This window comes from Cryptomeria japonica, chromosome 9 (genome assembly GCF_030272615.1).
Source record: "Cryptomeria japonica chromosome 9, Sugi_1.0, whole genome shotgun sequence".
NCBI classification, from domain to species: Eukaryota; Viridiplantae; Streptophyta; class Pinopsida; order Cupressales; family Cupressaceae; genus Cryptomeria; species Cryptomeria japonica.
In genome coordinates, this window is record NC_081413.1 from 587,453,923 (window position 1) to 587,477,840 (window position 23,918).

The 23,918-nt window shown below is 34.5% G+C and overlaps 1 protein-coding gene across 3 annotated transcripts in view; it reads left to right on the plus strand.

Annotated features, from left to right (window-relative positions):
- The first annotated feature begins 1,303 nt into the window (after positions 1 to 1,303).
- The window catches only part of LOC131052088 (uncharacterized), a 109,783-nt gene continuing 87,168 nt past the window's right edge, over positions 1,304 to 23,918 (plus strand). Inside the window, exons 1-9 of one of the 3 annotated variants that reach the window (XM_059210900.1) lie at positions 1,304 to 1,723; positions 3,851 to 5,086; positions 5,268 to 5,368; positions 5,516 to 5,630; positions 6,575 to 6,652; positions 9,511 to 9,603; positions 9,760 to 9,843; positions 10,116 to 10,214; positions 11,056 to 11,118. In XM_059210900.1, the coding sequence (XP_059066883.1) occupies positions 1,649 to 1,723; positions 3,851 to 5,086; positions 5,268 to 5,368; positions 5,516 to 5,630; positions 6,575 to 6,652; positions 9,511 to 9,603; positions 9,760 to 9,843; positions 10,116 to 10,214; positions 11,056 to 11,118 (1,944 nt within the window). In that variant the 5' untranslated portion in view covers positions 1,304 to 1,648. Of the gene's footprint in view, positions 1,724 to 3,814; positions 5,087 to 5,267; positions 5,369 to 5,515; positions 5,631 to 6,574; positions 6,653 to 9,510; positions 9,604 to 9,759; positions 9,844 to 10,115; positions 10,215 to 11,055; positions 11,119 to 23,918 lie in introns of all 3 variants that reach the window. The other 2 variants (XM_057986677.2, XM_059210901.1) reach the window with 2 other exon arrangements.

Here is a 23,918-nt window from a genome sequence, read left to right on the forward strand (position 1 = left end):
TTTTTTGTCTTTTACTTATTTCATCATCTTCACTACAATTATAGAAATTCCAGCTTACCTTTTTTTCCTCCTACCCGTCCTTTCCCCCTTCATGTGATATTAGAAATTTACTCTTTTAGGTTTCTCCAAAATGTTTAACCTTAGCTCCCAAATCTGTAGACACATTATCTGCAAATGCACTTGGAAATTTAAATGTTAGGCTATGTTTGCTAACTTTGTTCATGCCATCTCAATTGAGTTTTTGACAATTTGGTCCAATTTATGCCTTCACAAGGTCAATTTTATTCATTATTGCTAGTCTTGAAATGGAGACAATTTTGATTTGTCAACTACTATCCATATACTCTTAGTGCAATTACAAAGTGTTGAGGGGTTTCATCCAATTACCACATCATCTTGGAACGTTCAATTATCCCTTTTCCCACAATAATTCCTCTTCATAGGCTATTGAATGCTCTTCCCATGTTTTCTTTTACATGTTTAATCTTCTCTAGATTTGTGTTGCATAGCCTTTGATAAAAGATTCAAGCTTTATTTCTTCTTCTTTGTTGATTGCTTACATTATAGTATTGCATAATTCACTTGGACATAACATTCCACTAACTTTGGGTATATAACCTAGCTCTAAAAGGTTCCATATTTTTCTTGCAAGGAGAGAGTTCATTTGGTAGGATTTTGTGCTTTGACTGTTCCAACACCAACTCATGGTCGACTAACTTTATTCCTTCGTACATGGCTCTCTTTGTGCAGGCTCTCAGAATTTGACTAATAGTTGTAGAACTTGCTCTTGTTGACCTCTTTGTATTATGTTTCCTTTGTTCCTCTGCCTTTTGAGGAAGTTTTACAATGCACCTTTTTCAATTTATGTTACGACATATCCACACTCAAAATTAAAGTGACTTGACATGTAATTTTTTAGAATCCTGATTTGATTGGCTCTTTAGTTAACAACATTTGATCTTTTATTATTTGACTAGGCTGAACCTTCTTTTTCACTCCTAACTTAATATCCACACTATAATATATTTCTATGTCTATAAATTCCAATTAAAATAAATAAATTCTATTATAAACTCTTACAACAAATAAATCCACATTATCAATTCTTATAATAACTATAAGTATCCGTACCACCTTGGGCCCCATTCCCAAGTATGAAAGCTACCCAATTGGCCTGCATCACATACGAGGATAATACTATCCACGATGTCACAACTACCATTAATATTTGGTTTTAACTTTTGCCCCGAGTGCTTATATTTTCAATATTAAAGAGATTAACAGTCTTTATCTTCCATTAGTCGTACTGTCTGTCTTTGGAGGAAAGGAATACTCCTCTTCCTCCAAAATGAGAATTAGGATAGAACCAAAACTAATTCAAATAAACTAGAGAGTATTTTAGAGAGCACACTAAATTTAAAATATCATACCGACGTGGCAAATGCTGGGGTTCTAAGCGGATAGCATTAATGCCTCGGAAAAGCTTTGGAGCCTATACGATGCCCTGTTTTGGGCCTCCCAAACATTACACAGCAACAATTGTACAAGGACCAACATGTTGAATTAGGTCTGTACATAAACAACTGAGTATTATTTTTTATTTGGGTACTTATGCCAACAGTTTGGTGGAGGATATAACGGACTCGTAATGCCAAATCAAGTTGTTAGTTCTGCTGTTACAGCATTGGCCCCTACTGTTGCGTCAAGTATTTCACAGCCTCATGTAATTCTTTGTTCTAAAATCTTTCTGTAGTTTCTTAATTTTTTTTCAAGAATTGAATACCAAGTTTAATTTAATATTAATATATCTGTACCCTCTTCTTTTGGAATGTAATATCGGATTAGCCAATCCGTTTGAAATATATAAACTGAGCACTCAATTCCATATAATTTTAAAATATTAGGGTACCCGATTCGTTTTAAGTACAAAAACTGATTATCCAATTCCTTTTAGTTATTAAAACCGAGTGCCCAATTCATCCAAGGTATGATAACAAGTATGCAGTTCCTTTTAATTGTAAAAGTTGAGCACAAAAAACACTTTAAAAGTCCTTGTGCAGAGAAAGCTTTTTGGGTATATAAATTAGTAGGATGGTTTAATCCAAGGCTCTACGCTTTACTTGGGGAATTTGGCATCGAATTTGAGAAGCTATATTGAATTGAATGCTTTTCATGGTGCTTGTTGGCCAATGCGACTTGTTATAGATGGTTTATAGTGCATTTGTTTTCCACGTTCCTGCAATTTTGTGAAAAAGAATACCTGGGGTACAACAATTTTCTGAGTTTAGCAAAGTTTTTGTAGAGTTTTTTTCCGGGTTTTGTAGCTCGGCACTGGTCATGACTGCAAATGCATGGGAAATGCACCATCAAGCTTAGGATACCATCGAGTATATTCGCCAGACTTTGTGTAGTAATGATTGGATTTACATGTTTTCTGTGTCTGATATTTGCTGATTCATGATAAACTTAAACCATATTGTACGAACTTTGCTTCTTAGGTTATGAGGGTATGCGCATCTATGAGGAACTTATATATTTTCTTGCAGTATGGTGATTGAGGGATAGGGATTAATGGATAAACTATTGATATGAGATTTAAGATCTATAGTGGGTTCTCTAATTTCAAATTCAGGCTTGCAAATGTAATTGGTACTATGCCATTGGCCTTCTCTTAGTTAATCTGCATAAATTGTGACCTTGTATGTGAATTTGTTACACCTACGCTCCGGCTCCAGCATGTTGGTAGTTGTTTATGGCAGTTGAACTCGAGATGCCACGACAAATATTGATCATGTGACCAGCCATGGTATGTAGAGTGTCCATTTATCATTTGAACATTTTTGTCTCCTATATCATTTATAGAGCATTTTTGACAAATACTATTTTCTGTGTTTTCAATTAGTACCAGTGTCGATATGTTTTTCTTTAAGTTACTAGGATAAGGATACAGATACACACATGAATATGGATACTGATACAGATATAATAGTTATTGGGAGAATCAAAATATGATACAGATACGATAGTTATTGGGAGTTTTGTTATCAAATGCTATATTCAACTAACTTCTAAGTCACAATGTAAGTTTTGACGCCTTAGCTACTAACTCCAATGAGTGTCATATGTTCATTTAACAAAATATGTTGAAGTATAATCTTTCAGCCTTTGGTTGAAAGTTAACCAAATTATGCCTTCATAAGTAAACTACTTGTTCCAAAATGGATTTTCAAATAAAAACTCCTCTGCTTACAACTGAAGAGATGGTCAACGCATAAAAGTAGTTCAATTAGTTTTTGAAGCAATTTTTTGGTTTTTGAATCTTTTTTCAAGCCAAGTGAAGGGCTGGTATTTATTACAGAACAATTATATTCAATTGTTTGAGAAAAAAATATTGCCAATTAATGTTTGCATCCCACTCAATATCAAGTGGTCAGATTTTAAAGGGACATTCGAACAGAAAGGTCTTTGTCATAGGTTTTATATGTTTCAACATTATGGTTTTCTTCTTGTTTGGTATTTTTCCTGTCAAATTTTCAGATTGAAAGCATAACATATCTACCTCTGCATACTATGTTTCACATGGTCTCTTTGCCTCTAAGAATGATATTGATCGGTGATTCAGGAGCAGTACCATACATGATCAAGTTGAAAAGAAAAAAAAAATTATCTGTTTTTTTGAAGAGGTTAAAATCATTGAGTTCATGACAATTTAAACTTTCTTTTCTTCATTTGCTAAGAGGTGATAAATCTCGCAAAATTGGAGTGAGTAATGTTGCATGTTTGATAATTGATTTGCTTTCATCTCTTACATCAGAGTGGAACATATTTTGAAATATGTATATGCATGCAGCTTTGTTGCCATGCCAGGATAAAAGCTTTTCCTTCATCATGTCGGAACATGAATCTGGAAAAAATATTTTCAGAGGATGAGAGGTTATTTTGCATTCCTGATCATAGACAAAATTATGGGCACTGCTTGCAGGCAGTTAGATCAGACTGTGTAAGTGTTATCAAAACCTCACAGCCACTAAATGCGGCAAAAACCCTTGATGTTCAAACTATCTTAAAGAGATCTGTGATCACAGAAGGCAGCTTCCCACAAGATGCAACTATTCCTAAAGAGCAACTTGAGGATGGAGCATATGTTAGAAATCAGATACCCAAAACTAGATATTTAGTAAAAGAGGAACAATTCTGTTCTGGAAGTGATGTGATATTTCATGCAAGTCATGCATATAACTGCAAAAACATGCTCTCTACCTGTGGAACAGAAAATAGGTTTGCTTTGGGGATCTTGCCTTTTGCATCCCAAATGTTATTTGAGGATATAAAATGTTCTGTTGCCATTGCCACAGAGTTTCCTGATACTATCTCCGATGCTGCATCTGTCCCAAGTAACACACCATCTACAGAAAACTTCCAGCCTGCTACTGAAGAAGCACCTAATGTTTTAGATAACACAATCTCTAATGTACCAAATAATCCATCTGTAGTGAAGGAGCTTGCAGTGGATCCTTCAGTTTCAACTGATTCATCACCTTCTACTGAATCGACTGTAAACTCTTTTTCAGACTCAATTTCAAAATCATCAGAATCATTTTCAGAATCAAAGAATATGGCTGATTTTTCTGTAGAAAGGACCCAAAAAGCTTTTGAAGATTTCATTTTTAGTGTTAAAGATTCCCTAGATTCCTCTGTGAACGATGCTGGTAATGCAGTAAAGGATACTTATGTCAATATTAATGAATCCATTTTGAGATCAATGAAGAGTTTAACAGGGTCATTCGAAAATGCAATTTCTGGCCTTTTTCGATTGCCTGATAACACTGGAGGATTGACAACTAGCAGTGGAATTGATATTATGAGTCCATTTCAGATAGGTACACCGGCAAATAATGCTATAAAAAAGGTTGTGGTGGTTGTGGAAGATTCCGCAGGAGCTGTTTTTGCAGTAACATCCAGTTCTATAACAGAAATTTATAGGTCTACAAAGGGTTCACTTCCTTTTGAAGCACAGTCATTTTTAGATATCTCAGAAGAGAAAGCATCAGCAGTTATTCAACCCATTGGATCTTTTATTCAGCAGGTAGTGAAGATGATTATACAGGTTTCATGATTTATAAAAATAGTTTTGAAAGTACAATTACAATTTGAATGCACATATACACATTTTCAATGTTTTTGGTCATTTTATACTTATTTGCTTGATTAGGGGCTGAAATTGATATCTTGAAATTTCTAACTGCATCTTTCATGTTTTGGTCCAGATAAATGTTTTAATTACAGAGACAGAGAAAGCACTAGGCATTGATCCTGAGAATCCAATTATTCCAGTTGTACTGGTTATTGGTGGTACAATTTTCTTTGGGTAAAAATATTTTATATTTATGAAATGTATAATTTTCTAGGTTTATGTCAATCATCAATACGGTATCATTTATGATTTGGTAACTTTGTTTCCAAACTAAGGTTAATGTGCAAGTGAATTCTAAGCTGTTGAATTTATTCCATGCAGTGTTTTGTATTGGGGATATAAGTATGGAGGATATTCAGGTGATCTAACTCCTAAAGAGGCATCAGACGTCCTAAGAAAGGAGGGAAATACTGTGCTTATTGATATCCGCCCTCAGGCAAGCTTGCTGTAAATCTCATGTTTCTCTTGCTTTACATATTTTTGGAAATATTCTTTACATGAAAAATAAGCACCGAGTTGTAAGATTCTCTGTTGAAGAATATTCCGCCTTGGAAAACAGAGAATGGAAATAATGAATTTTTTAGTCACAAATTGTTTGATCTGGGAGTATTTCCTGTCTTACATTTTTACGTTTAGATAATTTAGTCTTAGTTAAGGGAGTTCCTTTTAGAATGCTGATGAGCTTTTGTAACATGTACATTTGAGTCCCACTGACCAACTTTGTTCAGTTGTTGGACATAAAAATTTAAAATAGCTTCATCATATCTTTTTAATACTTGAATACATCCCTTGTCCCTATGGATTCTATTGCCAAAGTTCTAATGTCCAACTGGAGAAAGATTTTGATGCATTTTAGTTTAAGGGGAATCTACAGCCTGGACTTTCGGTTTTTTAATCTACTCTGGCTGAAATGGTAGCCTATTATTTGGAGAACTTCTCTGCAGGTTATTGTGGCACAAGCATATATTTCAGACAAATTTGAGAAGTTCCACTTGCTATGTTTCCCTTCTCATGTATCATAGTGTGGCATTTTCCAAGTGAGATCACTACTACTAACCTTATCAGGGGTTATAAAGGGTGGGTCTATTGCTATTTTAAATTTTAACTCGCACTTAGTTCAAAATTTCAAATAAAAGTACCAAGTCATATTGTTAAGGCACTAATGAAATAATTGCTTTCAGGTGCACATAATAGATTTTATAGTAGGTATAATCCCGACCTCACTAAAATTGGATTGGAAGGAATTTCCAAACTGCATGGATGTATCTTTAATTACTATTGGACATTTCCATGGGCAAGCAGGCCATTTTTGCAGAATGTATATTTTATCAATTCCATCTGACTTGTTTATATGGATTGACACTACATGTAATACTGAAGGAGATGAAGGAGAGCAATGGTATACCAGATTTACGAAGAGGAGAGAGATTCAAATTTGCTGCAGTGGAATTCCCAAAGGTTAGTTGGAAATCTCTGATCATAAAATTTTTGAAGTTGAAAATGGGCTGTCTTAAACAGTTTTGACAGAAGGATCTAAGCTGTGTGGAATTAAACTTACAATAAATTTTGATAAAGCTTATCATATTAATAATTTGAAAGGATCTTAAGAATTTTGTCGTTCTTTTGGGGCAGGAATGAGATTATTATAAAATGCAGTGTAGAAAAGCTTAGTTGCAAGTCCTTGTTAATGCTTTGGACATGCAATCATTATTGAAATTTTTTTGGACGAAAACAAATTAAAAACTAGATTGACTTTAAGTTCTCAAGGAATCTATATGTTTAAATTGCAAGTTCTAACTGAATTATGAGATATTAAATAAGATTCATAGCTAACTAAGGATTATTGGTGTTACTGTTCTAAAAGTTATAATTAATCAGATTGCATCATAATACAACAAGAAGGATAAACATAAAATAACACCAGCACGTGCTTGCAGCTGTTATGATTTATGATCATTTTCATCAAACAGACCTTTGGAAAGGATTTTGGCAAGGGAAATGTTCCATGACAACCTTTCAAGGCAGATAGCAGTTCTAGAAGCTTGAATTTTGTCTGGGTAACTCCTTTAGCTTGATGGTTGAATGATTGAGAGTGCTTTTGGTAAAAATATTGTAGTCATTATATATATATATATATGCAAATATTTCAATATACATGTGTGTATATATATAGACACAAACATATATACGTATACATATTATATATATATGCATATATATAATAATATACATACATAAGTACATATGTATGTATGTATCTGTGTGTAATGTATATATGTATGCATGTATATGTATGTACGTAACTATATGTATGCATGTATATATATGTATGTATCTATCTATATGTATGCATGTGTGTGTGTGTCTATATATATATACACATATACATACATACATATTTTATATATGTATATATATAGAGAGAGAGAGATAGAGATGTGTGTGTGTACACATACATATTATGTCTAGATATATATACATATATATATATACACATATACATACATACATATTTTATATATGTATATATATCTACACATAATATGTATGTGTACACACACACATATCTCTCTCTCTCTCTATATATATACATACACACACACACACACATATATGTATGTATATTTATCCATCATCAATGGTTTGGATCATGCTCCATGATCCATCATCATCTGTAATGTTGATCAAAATAGAAAAAGAAAATAAGTACACAATTTTTAGCAGAGGCACTCTGAATCATCTTCGTGGATTAAGGAAATATCATGTTTGTTGTTGATGGTTGGATGTTAAGTACTTAAAATAGTAGAATATCTTAGAAAGCACTCAGTGGCAACGAATGTCCATAGAAAATTTGACTATGTAAGAGAGAAGATACATTTGTTATAGGAGAAGTGGTGCATAAAGCTCCATGAGCTAGCTTCTTTTTGTGTGATGTTGCAAAGAAATTTGAAGAGATCTGCACAATATCAGGCCAAGGATCTCCAAAAAGGTCCAAGAGATAGCTTCAATTTTAAGCTTATGTCTTAGATGACTACCCTGGATCCTCACTTAGCAAGCTACATATTGGATTTCACAACGTAGAAAAGTCTGTACAAGGAAAGAGTGAAGTCGAATTACATTAAGACTATAGTATAAAAGAGAGCGCAACTAAGATAAACAATAAACATAAGTAAAGAGGACGTCCACTTTAGCCTAAAAGAGACAAGAAGGGAAGCCTAACGAAAGAATAGAGAATGTGCTCTCTTGGGGGGTTATGAAGGGTGAAAGAGGGCATGGAAAGGTGCGAAGTAAGTGTTTCATGTACCATTTTCAACTGAAGAGACATAAAGGGTTGAAAGATCATTTGATTGCTTATGAGAACCAATTCAAGGTTCTTTTGGAGCATGAAATTTAACAAGGGTTTTGCTGATTGAGGAGAGAAGTTTTCTAGAATACCTAATGTTCTAAGGATTAGATATGCATATTTTGATTATATTATGTTTTAAGTGAATAATACAGGTACAAATGATATTTTCTTTATGGAAATTTTTCTCTTGGGAGTCTTTGTGCTGTCCCATAAGAAGATTGACATGAACTTATGTGAAAATGCCAAACACAAACAAAAAAAAAAGTGTTCTTGAAAGATGATTCATTGATTTGTACTAAAATACTGAAGTCAGCATCACAGTCATCTTCATGGTTGAACTCATTGATAAAAAAATAAGCAGCAAATGGAAAAATGCAATAGCTGTTTACTGTCCTTTAGGGAGGAATGATGAATTGGCGGCATAAGGTGATTTTGTAAGAATTTTAATGTTAATGATATGGGATTGTTTTAAAGGTTTTTCTGAACTGCCAAGATTTGTATCTACCACTAGTGTAAATCTTAATCATGTTTCTACTAAATAAAAGGACTTGGTTAAATTTTGAAATGGAGAAAACCTAGAAACTGCATAACAGCAGTGGTACTTTTTGGATTTAAAGGGTTGCCAATTCTCCAGTGAGAGAGAATGTTCAACAAACCAACATTTATAGATGGTCATTGCTACTACCTTCTTTGTATTAAAAATGTTTAGCTTAATGGATACTATTTAGAAGCATTTGTAAATTGTAATTATCTAGGCATATTATTCAGACTTTAGATCATTTACAGTAGCAAACAATGCAAGTATACAAAACTGAGATTTGTGTTCCTTTTCATTATACATTTTGTCCTTCTAATATTTCTTGAATTAATTTAAATATGCCTTTCCTTTGGTATATTTTTGTAATCAAATATAAAATGCTTACAATTTTCAAGACAGTAGCTTGACATTGGCACTATTTTATTTTGTCAGGTAGAAGGTTCTGTAAGAAAGTTATTGAAGAATGCAAACGCAATCGATGATATCTTGACTGCAGCTGTGATAAAAAATCTGAAGATAGTAAATGTATGCTCACCTAAGAGGGCTTGCTTGTAATTATATATGAATTTGATGTGGTATATTTGAACATGTCAATTATCATGTCGGTTTGATATTTTCCTTCTCTTTCAAGTTCAATAGTGCTTAACACATTCATTTACAGATATAAGTGAATTGTAATAGGGGAGTTCAAAGGTGTTAATTATGGATGCAAATGGAGTCCAATCCAAAAAAGTGGCTAGAGCTTTGAGAAAGCTTGGAATCAAGGTATATTCTTAATGCATAGATAAAGTTGATGGATTGATGGACTTAACATTTGGTTTTTGTAATTGGTAGTTAGCCATATGTGTCTATTTTATTTAAGCTAAAATGAAGAATGCAAGGATTAATTTTAATCATAATGGCTGAACAAATACCAGAAGATTTTTTTTATATTTGCATGGCCAACAAATTTCTTATTGTAATTATTGCAAAATTTCTTTATGCTTTTTTGGACCTCTATTCTCAATGAAATTCAAATCAAGTTAATGATAATACAGAAACCATACCGGATTAAAGGAGGCTTTCAATCTTGGGTAGCTGATGGTCTTCGTGTTAAAGAGATGAAAATGGAGACACCCTTGACAATCTTGAAAGAGGTAATCTGATGCTCTTGACTGCTGGGAAGTATCTATGAATGCCATTATTGAAGAATCTAAGGATTAACTTTAATCATAATGACTTGAACAAATTTTTCATTGCGATATTTTAATATATTATCGTAGTCAACAAATTTTCCATTGTGATTTTTTTAATATATTATCATAATCAAACTATTTGTCCGCGTGGTTAAGCACTATCATATATTGATGACAATATTTCATATTAATGATATTGGATAGACCAATGGCCTTTATTGCTGTGAGAATAATATAATATGATTTTGATTTAGACAGAATATTGACATTATTTATTTTCAAGAATAGCTAAAGCCAATTCTTCATTTTCTGCTTATTTTCTGTTAAAAGGATTTAGTTAACACTTGACTAGATTGAAGAATATTTTATCTTCAAAGAGAATTTATGTAGCTTGTATTTTTATCTGTTAATGTCCAAAACAGAACAAATAAATTGTTTATATAGTGTATAAGTCTCTCTGAGTATTCTTTGTTCCAAAAGGTCTGGAATCAAGCATTTCAGAAAATTTACCAGGTTATCTAATATCAATACACAAAATGAGATATATAGCACTTTTGTCTTTCAATAACTTGATTTTTGAATGCAATCTTGGTTTTATTTTTCTGCAATCAACGAATTGAGGGGCTATGTTTGGATGACAATTGAAATTTGGAGAGTTATTTACCACTCGACATGTCTGCACCAAAAATAACAGACACAACTATTTATTTCCTGAATTTGCAACTTCATTCAAGAAGTATCGATTAACCAGATAATGCCTTGAAAATCTAATATGCCTTTGAAATTGATCGTGTGTTTCCAGGATACAGAGGCTATCATTGAAGAGACCAGGCCAACTCCAGGAGCTGTTTTTGCAGTATGTGTGGTGAGTACTGGCAAAATTTGTTTTCTGTCTCTGTCCATCTATTCTTCATCCATGCATTGGTTTGTTAGGATAATTGTTTTACACCATAGCATGTTTAATTATTATTAGGGTGGGGTCATGGTAAATAGCTTCAAACTACATTTTATTTAAACCTATCTTAGTTGAAGTTAATTAAACTATATTTGTAATGCCCCCGCTATGAGGCCTAGAGGACATAAACAAAAGAAACAACAAATATGCGAATAATTTTTTTTTTAAGAATCAAAATATACAAATGCAATGAGTATCATGATGATACAAGATTCAGACATGAAGAACATATAATATCATACAAGAGTCCTCTAGGCCCCACAACGATGATACTCAAATTAACACAACCAATCATATAAGAATAAATGAAACATTTACAAATAAGATTACACTGTCCTTTGCAAGGTACATGATTTAATAATACATTACCATGAGAATGTTCATATGATCATTGTTTACAATACAAGGTATCCATAAGGATATAGTCTCCAAGAGTACAATAATGAAGCGAGTACAAAATCTGGTACACAATGTAGATCTTCAGTCTTCTCACGAACTATCTTGATCAGGATGCAAGTCATACCAAAACCTAATGGGTGCGAATAACACTCCACCCAACCATGTGGTACCATCAGGTCCACTCCCTGTGCTAGGAGGTATTAGTCAGACCCAAGAGACAAAAGGAAGAAACATAATGATACAAGGACACACATGAGGCTCACAAGGTTACAATCACAAGAAATCTACAAGACAAGATCAAAGAAACTCTCAAGGACAACAACCAACTCCCAGAGGCCAAAGCAATCACAGAGGATCAAACCAAAGAAACCACTAGGTATGCAAATGAGAAGAGTGACATCACTAGGTTGTCACGAGTTACCCTGGTAGGTCTTCACTAGTTCCCAACCCCCTTCCTGGGTTACCCTGGTGACCTCTCCTGACCCCCATACAAACTCTAGTGGACCACACCAACCTTTCGAGGGGACAAGGTTGGTGGACGCCATTCCAGGCCTTCTCAACTTACCCTAAACCTATACAAGTGTTCGGAAGTAAGAGAGGCATCCAAATTAATCTTATTTAATGTGATCTAACTACCCATCCCAATTCATTATGTTATGTTTTCACTTGATTACAAACTTTCATTGAGTTACTCTGGCGACCACTTTGGGTCCCGACCTCCAATGAAAGCCACTCCCCCATGATTGCACCTAGGAATCCAAGCAACACCAAAGATCAAACCGGAAATCACAAGATGGTAAAACACTAAATTACCATAGCAAGGCTTGACTCTCTTGCTAGAATAAGATAACATATAGGGAATATCCAACGAAGGCTAGGTAACACCATCCAGCTACCAAATTTGAACTAATATCAAAAGAGAAGCAAGACTTAGACGATAAAGAATTACATATCTCCCTCCTAAAGCCTCTGGAAACCAATAACATAGAACAACCCATCCAATAAACCCGCAATAACAGAAAAGGTCCAATGGCAAAAATAAGGTCTCATTATGCCAAGGATGACAAAATTCAATTCAAATTACAAAAAGACCGCAATAACACTATTACAATAAAGTAATTCAAAACTTCATTAACTCCATTAATCCAAGGTTGTAAAAAGAACCATTATATCTTATTTTACTCTAATTAATTTTCTCAAATGATCTATCACTACATTAAGCAATATTTAAAGTAACACATTTCATTATTACCATAATACCAAACATGATTCGTTAGACTACATGAAAGAGCCCAAATATACAACATCAATATATATATAATCTACAAATAAACATAACATAGAATATTCATCGAATCAAGAAAGTAACACATATATTCTATAGAAAATATATATATATATATATATATATATATATATATATATAGATATATATATATATATATATATATATATATATATATATATAACTTGAAACATTTCCAGCAAAACGCCGAGCACAGGTGCCGGCCGAATACGGCAAGACAGAGTATCATGGGGTTTAACCCACGACAGAGTGGGGGGGGAGGGTTTTCCCTCCCCATCGAAGTGGGTGGGGCTCTTCCTCCGTGGGTAGCCCACTACAAACAATGATAACTTAAAAAAAATAAATGTAGGTCGTAAACCATAATACTTTTTTTTAATATATATATATATATCAGAATTTCCAGCCAAAGCTCACAGAGAGCAATAACAGATTGAGGCAAAGAAATAATTTTATCTTCTCAGGCCAAGAATTCAAAAACACAGATTTGTCAATAATTTCATATACAAACCCCAATTTTTTTCCAAATTTCCCAAAATAAATTCCAAGAACCCAAATAAAACCCCATTTAACAGACAATCTGAGAAAATTTTCTCTTTTCAAATTAACTACAGACAATTTCCTTCAAACAAAAGAAATTTCTACATGCAAGGTGTGGATCTGAAATCCCTACCTCAAAAATGCTGTCTGGGGAATCGTGTGTAGAAGCAGAAGCAACAATCCTCCAGATGATCCGCGATTGCTGCACTCGAAAAGCTAGATACACAATCTAGAAGCTTCAAACAGAAATTTTCAATCCCCCCTTTTCACTAATTCTTAGCAAATTTCAATAAAAACTCCATTGTTTCCCCAAAACCAGAAATTTTTTATGCACAGAGCTTCCCCAATTATTTTCACGACAAGAGCTTGTGTCCATTTCCCCTCAAAAAGCAGAATGAAATAATTTCTCAGAAGTAACTCCCAATGCATGCGATGGTTTTCTTTTTCCATTAACAAAAGATATTAAATATTCATAACTCCACTCACACAATTCAAAAATTAAAATAATTAAATATTGAAATTATATATATATTTTAAAGTAAAATAGATTATTTCATGAATGCCAATAATATCAAAATAATTATGACACCCCCATTTAACAAATTCTTTTTCCGAAAGATCACATAAGTTAATTCACTAAGCTAATAAATTTAGCTTAATTTAATATTGCACAACTATCCACTTTATAAATTAATTAATCAAGATATTCAAATACCATTTGTTTATAATAATAATTTTTTTCGCTTAAATATTTAATTAACATTAACCAAACTCTAAGATGACGACAACAACTAACATAACACGAAAACACAAGGACATGACTGGCAATACCAAGCTATCTATGACCACAAGGATACTTGACAGGAAACTTGTTCCATAGGAACGATGGTTATGACTAGGGTCTGACTGATATCTCCAGTTTCCACTTTACCATTGGGTTGGAGAGCACGCTCAGACTTGGAGATTTGGGTGGAGTTGATGCTCGATACCTGCAACTGCATAAGCAAACCGTTGAACATGTACATATAAACTATATAATAACACACTGTGAAAAGGGAATGGAAGCGACGTAGCTTGCCCATAGAGAGTAGTGCGACGCTTTTCCCTTTCACCCAAGCACATCAGAGATAAAATGCAGTGTATGTTCAGAACAAATAATCATCGATATGCATAAAGATTAAGTCCTAGCATCACATATAGAATCCATCTCAATGATCATCTAACTATCAGAGCATAGATATCACCAAATAATTATATCATAAACAACAGTATAAAAATCATCATTATTCTAACAATCCACATAGCATAGACTATAAATGTCACATATGAATCTAGAGAACATAGACAACCATCACACCCAAAACAAAATCGACCATCTCCAAAAAGAGTCGAAACCACACAACAAACTCAAACTACAAAGTCAGACAAGCCAAAAGAGAGAGGGCACTACAATATTTGTAAGGTGGTTTGGTGGTTTGTTCAAACCTCTCATGTACATAGCTTGTAGTTGTGGAAGGTAAGGGATATGAGGCTAAAAATTAGGTGTGCACTCTAGGTATGTAAAAAAAGCAACTTTTTGTATATATATTTTATTCAATGAATAAAATATTTTGATATGTGTTTTAATTGCAAAATCCTTCATTTGGTATCAAAGCAAGTGAAAGACAAAGTACCAAAGCCTATGCAAGATGGAAAGAAAGTTGGTGTCTTGATTGCAAAGGGACAGCTCCAACTATTTGGCTGCCCCGATTGAGGATTGTTTTGCTTATTGAGATTGTTTGTAACTATTAGCTTTTTTGTACAGTTTAGAGAGTGTTTGGATTGCAAATAGTTATTTGTGTGCATTGTAAGTGAAGAGATTGAGTCTGGCAGATAGCATTTTTATTTTTATTTTTATTTTTGGTATTTCTTTTTTTTGCGAGAGATAAGAAGTTTTTTTGTGCTTGTAAGTGTCATAGAGGTGTAATTATTATCTGTATTGTGGTGGTTCTTTATATTTTTTTTTGAGATCACATCACTAAAAATCCAATATTTTTTTTCAAACTCTAACAAAATTTAGTTATTAAAAATGTTCTAAAAAGCTAGCACATAAGAGAACATAAACTCAAAGAAGTTCAAAGGAGATTTTTTTTAATTTCTTAGGAAAGTCATATAGGTTGATCAAATCATTTCTTGCACAATCCCATGAGGGGTAAGCATGCATACAAGCTTATAGAATAACCATATGCAAAGAGCAAATACATTCCACAAGATAACACAAGCTATACCCTGGAAAAAATCTCAAGAGGGAAAAATTAAGCCTCCAAAAGAATCCACACTGAATTTACTATTCAACAATGAAAACTTTAAAATACACTTATAGAGTTCCCATTAATATTTTTGAAATATCAAACTCCTCCAGTACATCCTCTATGTGTCCAAGCATGTATCCAGTACTATGTGTCCAAGCATGTATCCACACCTCCCATGCATGCTTCACATATGCATTCTTTAGAAGAAAGCCCAATATAATGACAACCAAGCCAAAACCACTCAACCACTAAACATGTGCTTCCTTTTGTAGAATCAAACTCACGTAAAACAACCAAGTGGTAAGGTTGAATCATGTGCCTCAAAACCATGATTATGCAAAACCATTGACCACACATTTACTTTTTGGTACTAAGTTTCCCAAATATTAAAATTTTTTCCCATGTGCAACCCACACATAAAATATCTAACTAGTTTCATAAAACTTTACAAGTGGATCCAATTAAATATTTAATGTGGTTAAATACATCACCTAAGATGCACCACAAATAAATATCTATTTTACATAATTAAAATAATTCTTTCTTTTGCAAGGTGTACAACACCTTTTTCCTAACATTCTCCCTCTTGTTGTATACATTGCATAAGTATCAATCAATGAAATGCATTATCATAGTAATTCATGAAACCACATGAATCTCTAGCATGCCCCTTATGCTCCATCAAGATTTTTGCAATAACATCTAAGATGTCCACCATATCAAGCAAGAAATCCTCTCATCCTCCAACATGCCACTCATGGAAGAAAAAAACAAGCCAAGGCGAAGATGCACCAATCCAAAGAACACAAGCACCAAATCCATGTGATAACAAAGACTCCAAGCTGCTATCAAATGGAAAAAACCCAACATGATTGGAAATAGCAACCACGAAAAATGTAATCCATCCAATCATCCATACCTTAATCAGTTATCAATGAAGAACATACATATCTAGGAACTCCCCATTGCATGGGTAATGTCGTTTCTGAAAATAGATCAAGGCATATCAAGTCTACCAATCAATACTCAAATTAAGGCGTGGCTAGTAATCAAAACCATATAATACCAAGAACAATCACAAGGATTCACACATACAACACAAATAGCTGTATACGCTCTCATATGCCACCATAACGCTTCCAAATCATATGAACATGAACCTTGAGGCAATAGCCCTAGGATAAAGTGAGAAAACCTATAAATCATATTGTACCCTTCTACCAACACTTAAAAGTGCTCAAGCTATGATAACTATAAGTATGATCTCCTTCATAAAACCCCAAAGAAAAAAAGCATTATCCACATCTAACCATAATCAAGATGTAAGCCTTTCGAACCAAATAATCATTTACCAAGACCAAGGGAATAAGCCCAAAACATCCTCTACTCTTGTTAAATAAGATCAAAACTCATTCCCATGAGAAGACAAAAGGAACAAATAACTCTTGCCAAACAATCATCAAATAAGCTTTCCAGAACCAACATCATAGCTCAAGACTCATTCCCATGAGAAAATGAAAATAACGAAACAAAAAGGTGGGCAATACCTTTCAAATGATTTACTACCAAGGGGACCGATAGTGGGGAATGAGAATCCTCCTCCAAGATAACCAAGTCATCATGACTCACTCTAAGAACAATCTCCTCAATAGTCCACGTTGAACTCATGTCTAACCTAGGTGTAGGCTCCTCAGTCTTCCTTCTAAAACCTCTTAAAAGAGTATCCATCTCAACACATGAACTTCAAAAAAAAGAGATCTCATAGCCTCACCTGAATCTCCAAGTATCCATGAGCACCTACAATTGATCCATTAATGTTAAGCTCCAAATGCAATGCTGCACTCTCATGAAGCTCCCAAGCAAATGACCAATGTACTCAATACCAAGAGAACTATCTAGATTATTGTCAAAGCTCTAATCTTGAGAATCATTAATCCTTCATGATGTCATGATCGACATCTCCTCAAAAGATCACATGTCTCTAATGAACATATTTTCTTCTAAGAGCACCTGTATCATGCCAACACTCTTAACTTGTTATCATGAGTACATCATGACACAATACCATCCTAAAAGCAAGGATCACTTGTCAAATTGACAAATCATAACCAACTTTTCAACATAATACTTCAAGAGTCCTCTGTGGTACCAAGATGTCATCTCCAATTCACATGAAGATAATTATCTCTTGTTAGTAGAACCCAAGATGTCAATGAACTCTCACTACATATAAAAATAGGATCCAAGAGCCCCTCCATGACACCAACAGTCACTGTAGAAGATCATCCATTATCAAATGATGAATCCACATCATTGCCAAAGCTCCACTGAATCGTGATGCCAAGCTCTCCATGGCATTGCAATAACCATCTCCTAAAATGAAGATCACCTATGCTCCCCCAAGTTTTTGGGATGGAGATGATAGGGGTTTGTGGGTTATGTTTTTGGTATAGGGGTACTTTTTGGCCATTTTTAAAAATATGGAGAAATTTCATATATTCATACGATAGCATTGATAAAGCATTCATCATAGACATTGTAGAAGCTTAATACATAACATTTGACCTGAATTGAGATTTCACATGAGAATTGACAAACAAATTAACAAAATTTAAATGTTTTCATTGTTAATGTGCATACATATAATATTAGAATTATAACAAAATGCCCAAATCCTGTAAGTTTCAACCATAAAGTGACAAAATCATAGAAAATATATGATTGTCCCTAATTAGCAGATGCAATTGGTATGCCCGTATCAAAATCAAGCTCTAGTCCGAGTCACTGCCAATATAAGGAGCAGCCTTGGGCAATAGAACCCCAAACAATCTCTCTTGTGTCTCCTCATCAATCTATATAGCATCTTCGGGATCAACATCCCACCGTAAGGCTAGAGTTTGATGATACTTAGGGGTCTCTCGATCTTGTAGCCACAAACACTATGTACGGCAACCAACTTCTTTGATCATCTAGAGGTAAGGTTGTTCTTCTTTATTAATAGGATGAAGCTATATGTGGACCAATTCCTCTCTCTAGTAGAGGAACTATTGGAACTTACCTCTAATGTAGTGGATTTGATGCCCTAGTCTCTTCTTTCAATTGCTGCTCTTCAATGCAAGTTTGCAAATGTTAAAATGTGTTTTTTTAAAACTCAACTTAAAATGTATTGGGCTATAGGGGATGACTAACCATCCCTTGACGTCCCTTGCACATTTAGGGATGTTTCAAAACATTTCCTATTTTTTGCATGGAAAGGGGACGGTTAAGGGATGTTTCCTAGACGTCCTTGAAACATCCTCTATAGGAATGGGGTTCTAGAGTAGGTGACACATCCCCATGGAGCATTGAAGATCATCCATGGTTCACACACTCAACTTTAATACCAATAGCTTTAGAGACTAAAGTAGAATCAAGATCTTCAAGCCAGAAGGTACAACCACCACAAAAACATCACTGTCAAAAGTTTCCGTTGAAATGTGTAACCAAGCTATCCATGACATAGTGATAAACAACATGCTACAAGTCCTAATGACTAACTATCTAGGCACTCTAAACATCTGTCCTATTATCCCAATGCAACATGCCAATGCATAAATGATCACAGACAAGGCCAACTGACAAAATCTACATCAACATTGAATCAATCTCATGGATATAGACTGTATACATTTGAGTCATCACATTGCAATCAATGAGTTGCACATACCCCAAAATTGCGTAACTCGTAGATTCCAAACATTGAAACATTCAAACTCATCATCACATCAGTAATTTGCAAACTAAAATATCAAAGAATATAATCTTGTAGACCTCAAGACTCAATCACCTAATCAACCACAAATTTGATTTGCCAACCAAGTCAACAAATGAGTAACCATAGTTAAGAAACTAAACAAGCATCTAGGAGATAAGAACAAGCTCCTAAAATTGAACCACACCACCACCTATCAAGCACATACATGATTATGTCATGCCAAAGCTCAAGTGCACATGAACATCCATGACACCATAATTATTACTGTCGATGTACCTATACTCAACTCTCACTATAGCAAGATTCCATGACTCATGCGTATCAACCTGTCTTCTCAAAAATAGAAGACAACTAGTGTACCTATCTCCATCAAAGTCCAAAACTTTGAAAATACTTATGAACCTGTATCAGGAAGCACCAAATACTATAATCTGTTGTACCATCATACATGTCTCTTAAAAGTATGCACTCCCTTAAGTTTTCACTGCCCAATTAATTTGGAAGCTCACAAAATCACACCTTGAATCTTAGGCTCCTACAAGTGATCAAACAAGAACAATCCTCACTCTGCTCATCCAAGTGAAATGTCATGTCCTCATTCTCATGAGGTCGACAATAGCTCCATAAAATGTGTTTTTAACACAAAATCCTATTATTTATATATCTATTATTAAAAATAGAATAACAAAAAAGTAAAAACTTTAAAACTCAAATTTTAATTTGTGGAGCTAACCTTGGAGGCCTAGTACATTTTTTTCTTTTCTTTTAATTTCAAATTTTAATTTTTTGGGGAAGTTGACCTTGGAGGCCTATAAATTGGAGGATTGTGGGGGGCTAGGTGTCTCATCTGAATTAGGCAATATTTTTGCTAATTTTTATTTGTTGTTTAGCCCTAACATGGATGAAAACCCTTGAACAAGGCACTTTAAGGTCAGGACAAGAAACTTGCCTCATTGACTCAAACTTATTTATTTATTTTCACGATTACTCACTCTCGTGCCATCAACATTAATCGGTGAATGCACTCCCATCATGCATAGGTGAAGCGAAGTCAAGCCCTCATCACTCACAAGTAGACAAATCAATTAAAGTTTCTACATCCAATAGTTGGTGCAAGCCCTACAAACCCTAACTAGCAACCAAGGTGTTGACGTGTTTTTATGACAGCGTCGAACACAGAATAAAGTTACCAATGGTCACTTCACTCTCCCTTGATCAAAGTTTAATTGTATGCTAAGATTGCGGAAAGTTCAAACGCATAACTCCAAGGTTCCTTCATGCAACGGACGTGACTCAGTTGGCTGATGTGATTGCTGGCAATCCAAGGGGCCTTACATTTCGATTGTTCTTTCACTTCTTTGTTGTGGCTGGAACTCCATCATTTGATGTGGCAATTCTATGATGCTTCTGCTTCAAATGGATTGAACTGGAATGGGAAAGGGTTAGAGGATCTAAATCTACTCTTAAGGGCAGTGATATCAATGGATAGTGCTCTGGTGAACAAATTCCAAATAAACCAAGCTCTGCTTCGCCAAGTTTGACTACAACTTTGCAAGAACCGGTGCAATCTTTTGCGGATGCTAGAGGATTTTCAAATTGAGAAAGTGCATTTGAATACCCAAAAACGATGCAATCCAAACGACTATCCACAATCGAATTTAGCACAAATTTAGGGGCTCATACTAACTTTACGTAGCATCTTATAGTCAACAAGATGCCAAAAGTATGAACCATGGAAATTCATCAAACACCATCACATTTTCCATTGAAATGAAAGCACTTTATCTAACAATTGAGAAAATAAAATTCTACTCTAAGTGAGGAAGGTGAAACCGTTCAAGTTTTGAAAAAATAACTTAAGTGGACATCATTAGAGAACAATGTTTCACTGTTATTTTCTCAAAAACTTATCCCAACAATTTCATACAAATCTCCCTCTTTTTTCAAATGAGGGGGGTCACCCTTTTATATAGGCTTTTGGCCTTGGATACATGCAAACCCTAATTAAGGTTTTCCCTAAAAGATTCTCAACTCAAGATGCAACAAGGTGGGAATCAACATTTAACACCCATTAAACCCATATACAATTAATTCCAAAAGAACCCAAAATAGCATCCATTGTGCCACCTCTTTCAAATTCGTCCATCATGCGTTGAATATTCATCCATGCAAAAATCACCCCATATGTTGTAAATCCTCCATCATTTCCACATGCGGCGGCTGCATGCAAAAGGAATCTGCCATAAATTCAACATGCAATGATTGGGTCGCCATTTGGTCAAATATTTCGGTAATGAATGCGCCAACCTACTGCCATGTGTTCAATAGTTCCTCGCCATGCAAGTGGACCCCGCTGTCGTATATCCACTCCTGCACATCTAGAATTGTTGGAGAGAGAAAATTCGATTCAGGAAGAATTTTCTTGAAGTCTCTTTAACTTTCCTCGCTTGAAGAAGGTTTTCCATCAATTTTCACCATCTCCTATTTTTTAGGGATTTTCCACAAATTAGGGTTTCAGGTCTAGGAGGGAGAGAATTCTCTCACGAATCCAAGTCTACCATCATTTTGAAATACAGATGATTCTTGATGCCCAAGAATGGATTTTTCAATTTTTTCTTGGGGGGCAAATTTCTTGTTCAGTTCATTCTTGATTCCTTCCTTGCCTTAGAAATTTTATCTTTAATTCATCCTTGGGTGTGATTTCTTCCTTGCTTGGAATTTCGTCTCAAAGGAAGGAATTTCCTGCACTTAGCCAAATTTTCACCTTTTCCAAGAATTTTGTGGTGAAGGAAGGAATTTCCAACACTTAGTCAGCTTTTCAACTTTCTTGGAATTCTTCACCTTGGGCGCATTTCTTTCTTGAGGAAGGAACTTTTTGTGCTCTTTGAATTCATCATGTCCACAAGGAGCTTTTTGACCAATTCGCCACATTTCCTATCTTTTAGGAATTTTCCTAAAATTTAGGACCCAGGTCCAGGAGAGAGAGAATTATCTCACGAGTCCAAATCTGCAAAACTTTTCGGATCTGATAAGATTTGGTGTCTAAAAATGGAAATTTCAAAATAATTCTCGAGGGGATTTCTGTTTTTCATTCCTCCTTGACTAACCCTTGGATTTTCATGACTTGGACAATTTTCCAAGTTTTCAAGCTTGAGAATGGAATTCATTTTGCATGGTGGAATGAAAGATCCCTGCTTATAATTCTGATCCAAACTACTGAACGTTTCCAATTTTGGTTCTTTGACCAGCGAATGTGTTTTCAGATTTTTGTAAGTTCTTTTCCAGTTTTTGGTTGTTTTTGGGTTTTTGACAATGCATAAAGGAAATAACAATGCGATACAAAGAAACAACTAACTGAAATCAATTGTCAGATTTCTGATTTTATTAACAGCAAATACTAAATGCAAGAGATTATTGGATTTCAATACATTAATGTCAAATATGGCCTACTAGAGGTCCCACGCCCTGCCTAGAGGCTATGTTATTGACTACAACTGCTGCTACAAGAGTCTCCAACGCACATCAACAACTTTAATAAGCTTTATTCATCACTCTAATAAATAACAAAAACAATTTAGGAAGTGGAATGCAAAGATGAAGCTTTTCCCAAATTCTTGCCAGGAGAACCCCCAGGATTTGGCACCAAATTCCCAATGAATTGCTGATAGCTCCCAAATAAGCTGAGATATGATCAATTTAATCAACCAACTGATTCCCATATTGCCTGACTATGATTTTGCTCACAAACCCTGCCTCCAAAACCTTCTAATTTATTTTATTGCAAACCCCAAGCTGCTGGAATGGTACGGCTTGCATAGACTTCAAATATGGACTGAAAACTCACAATTATCTGCCCAGATCTGATCATGATTTTCAAGAAATGCTGATTCCCAGGTTTGCTTGCTGAATGGGCCCTTCAATGGCCTGAAACAAACTTCTAATGTGTCCCACGTGGTGCCTGTAGAAGGGATTTCGTCCTTCTGAAGCCAGATTTGAGGGTATTGTCCCAAACTTGAAGAGCTCAGGAAAGTTGCAGACCTGCAAATTACCAATGCTAAAAAAAATAACCAATGCATAATGACTTCCAAAATCCTTTTCCATTTCTTTAATCCTCTTGCCCTAATTCGAACCCGATAAAAGCATCTTTTAAGATTCCAAATGGAATCTTAATCCTCCAAACTTGTACGCCCAACTTGAGGGGTTATTTGTCATTAAAGAGGGGCCAATTTATTATTATAAAACAACCTAGGTAAATGTGCCAAGGTAATTTCATAAAGTTGTTTTATAATAACTTGTAAATTAACTTTTTTCTATTTTTAGAAAAAGTGCTTTTATAACTTTAATTTATAAAGTTACTTTATTAACTTACCAAAGTCATAAAAATGACTAAGTGTATGATTCCCTTTGGCAAGTAAATCATCCC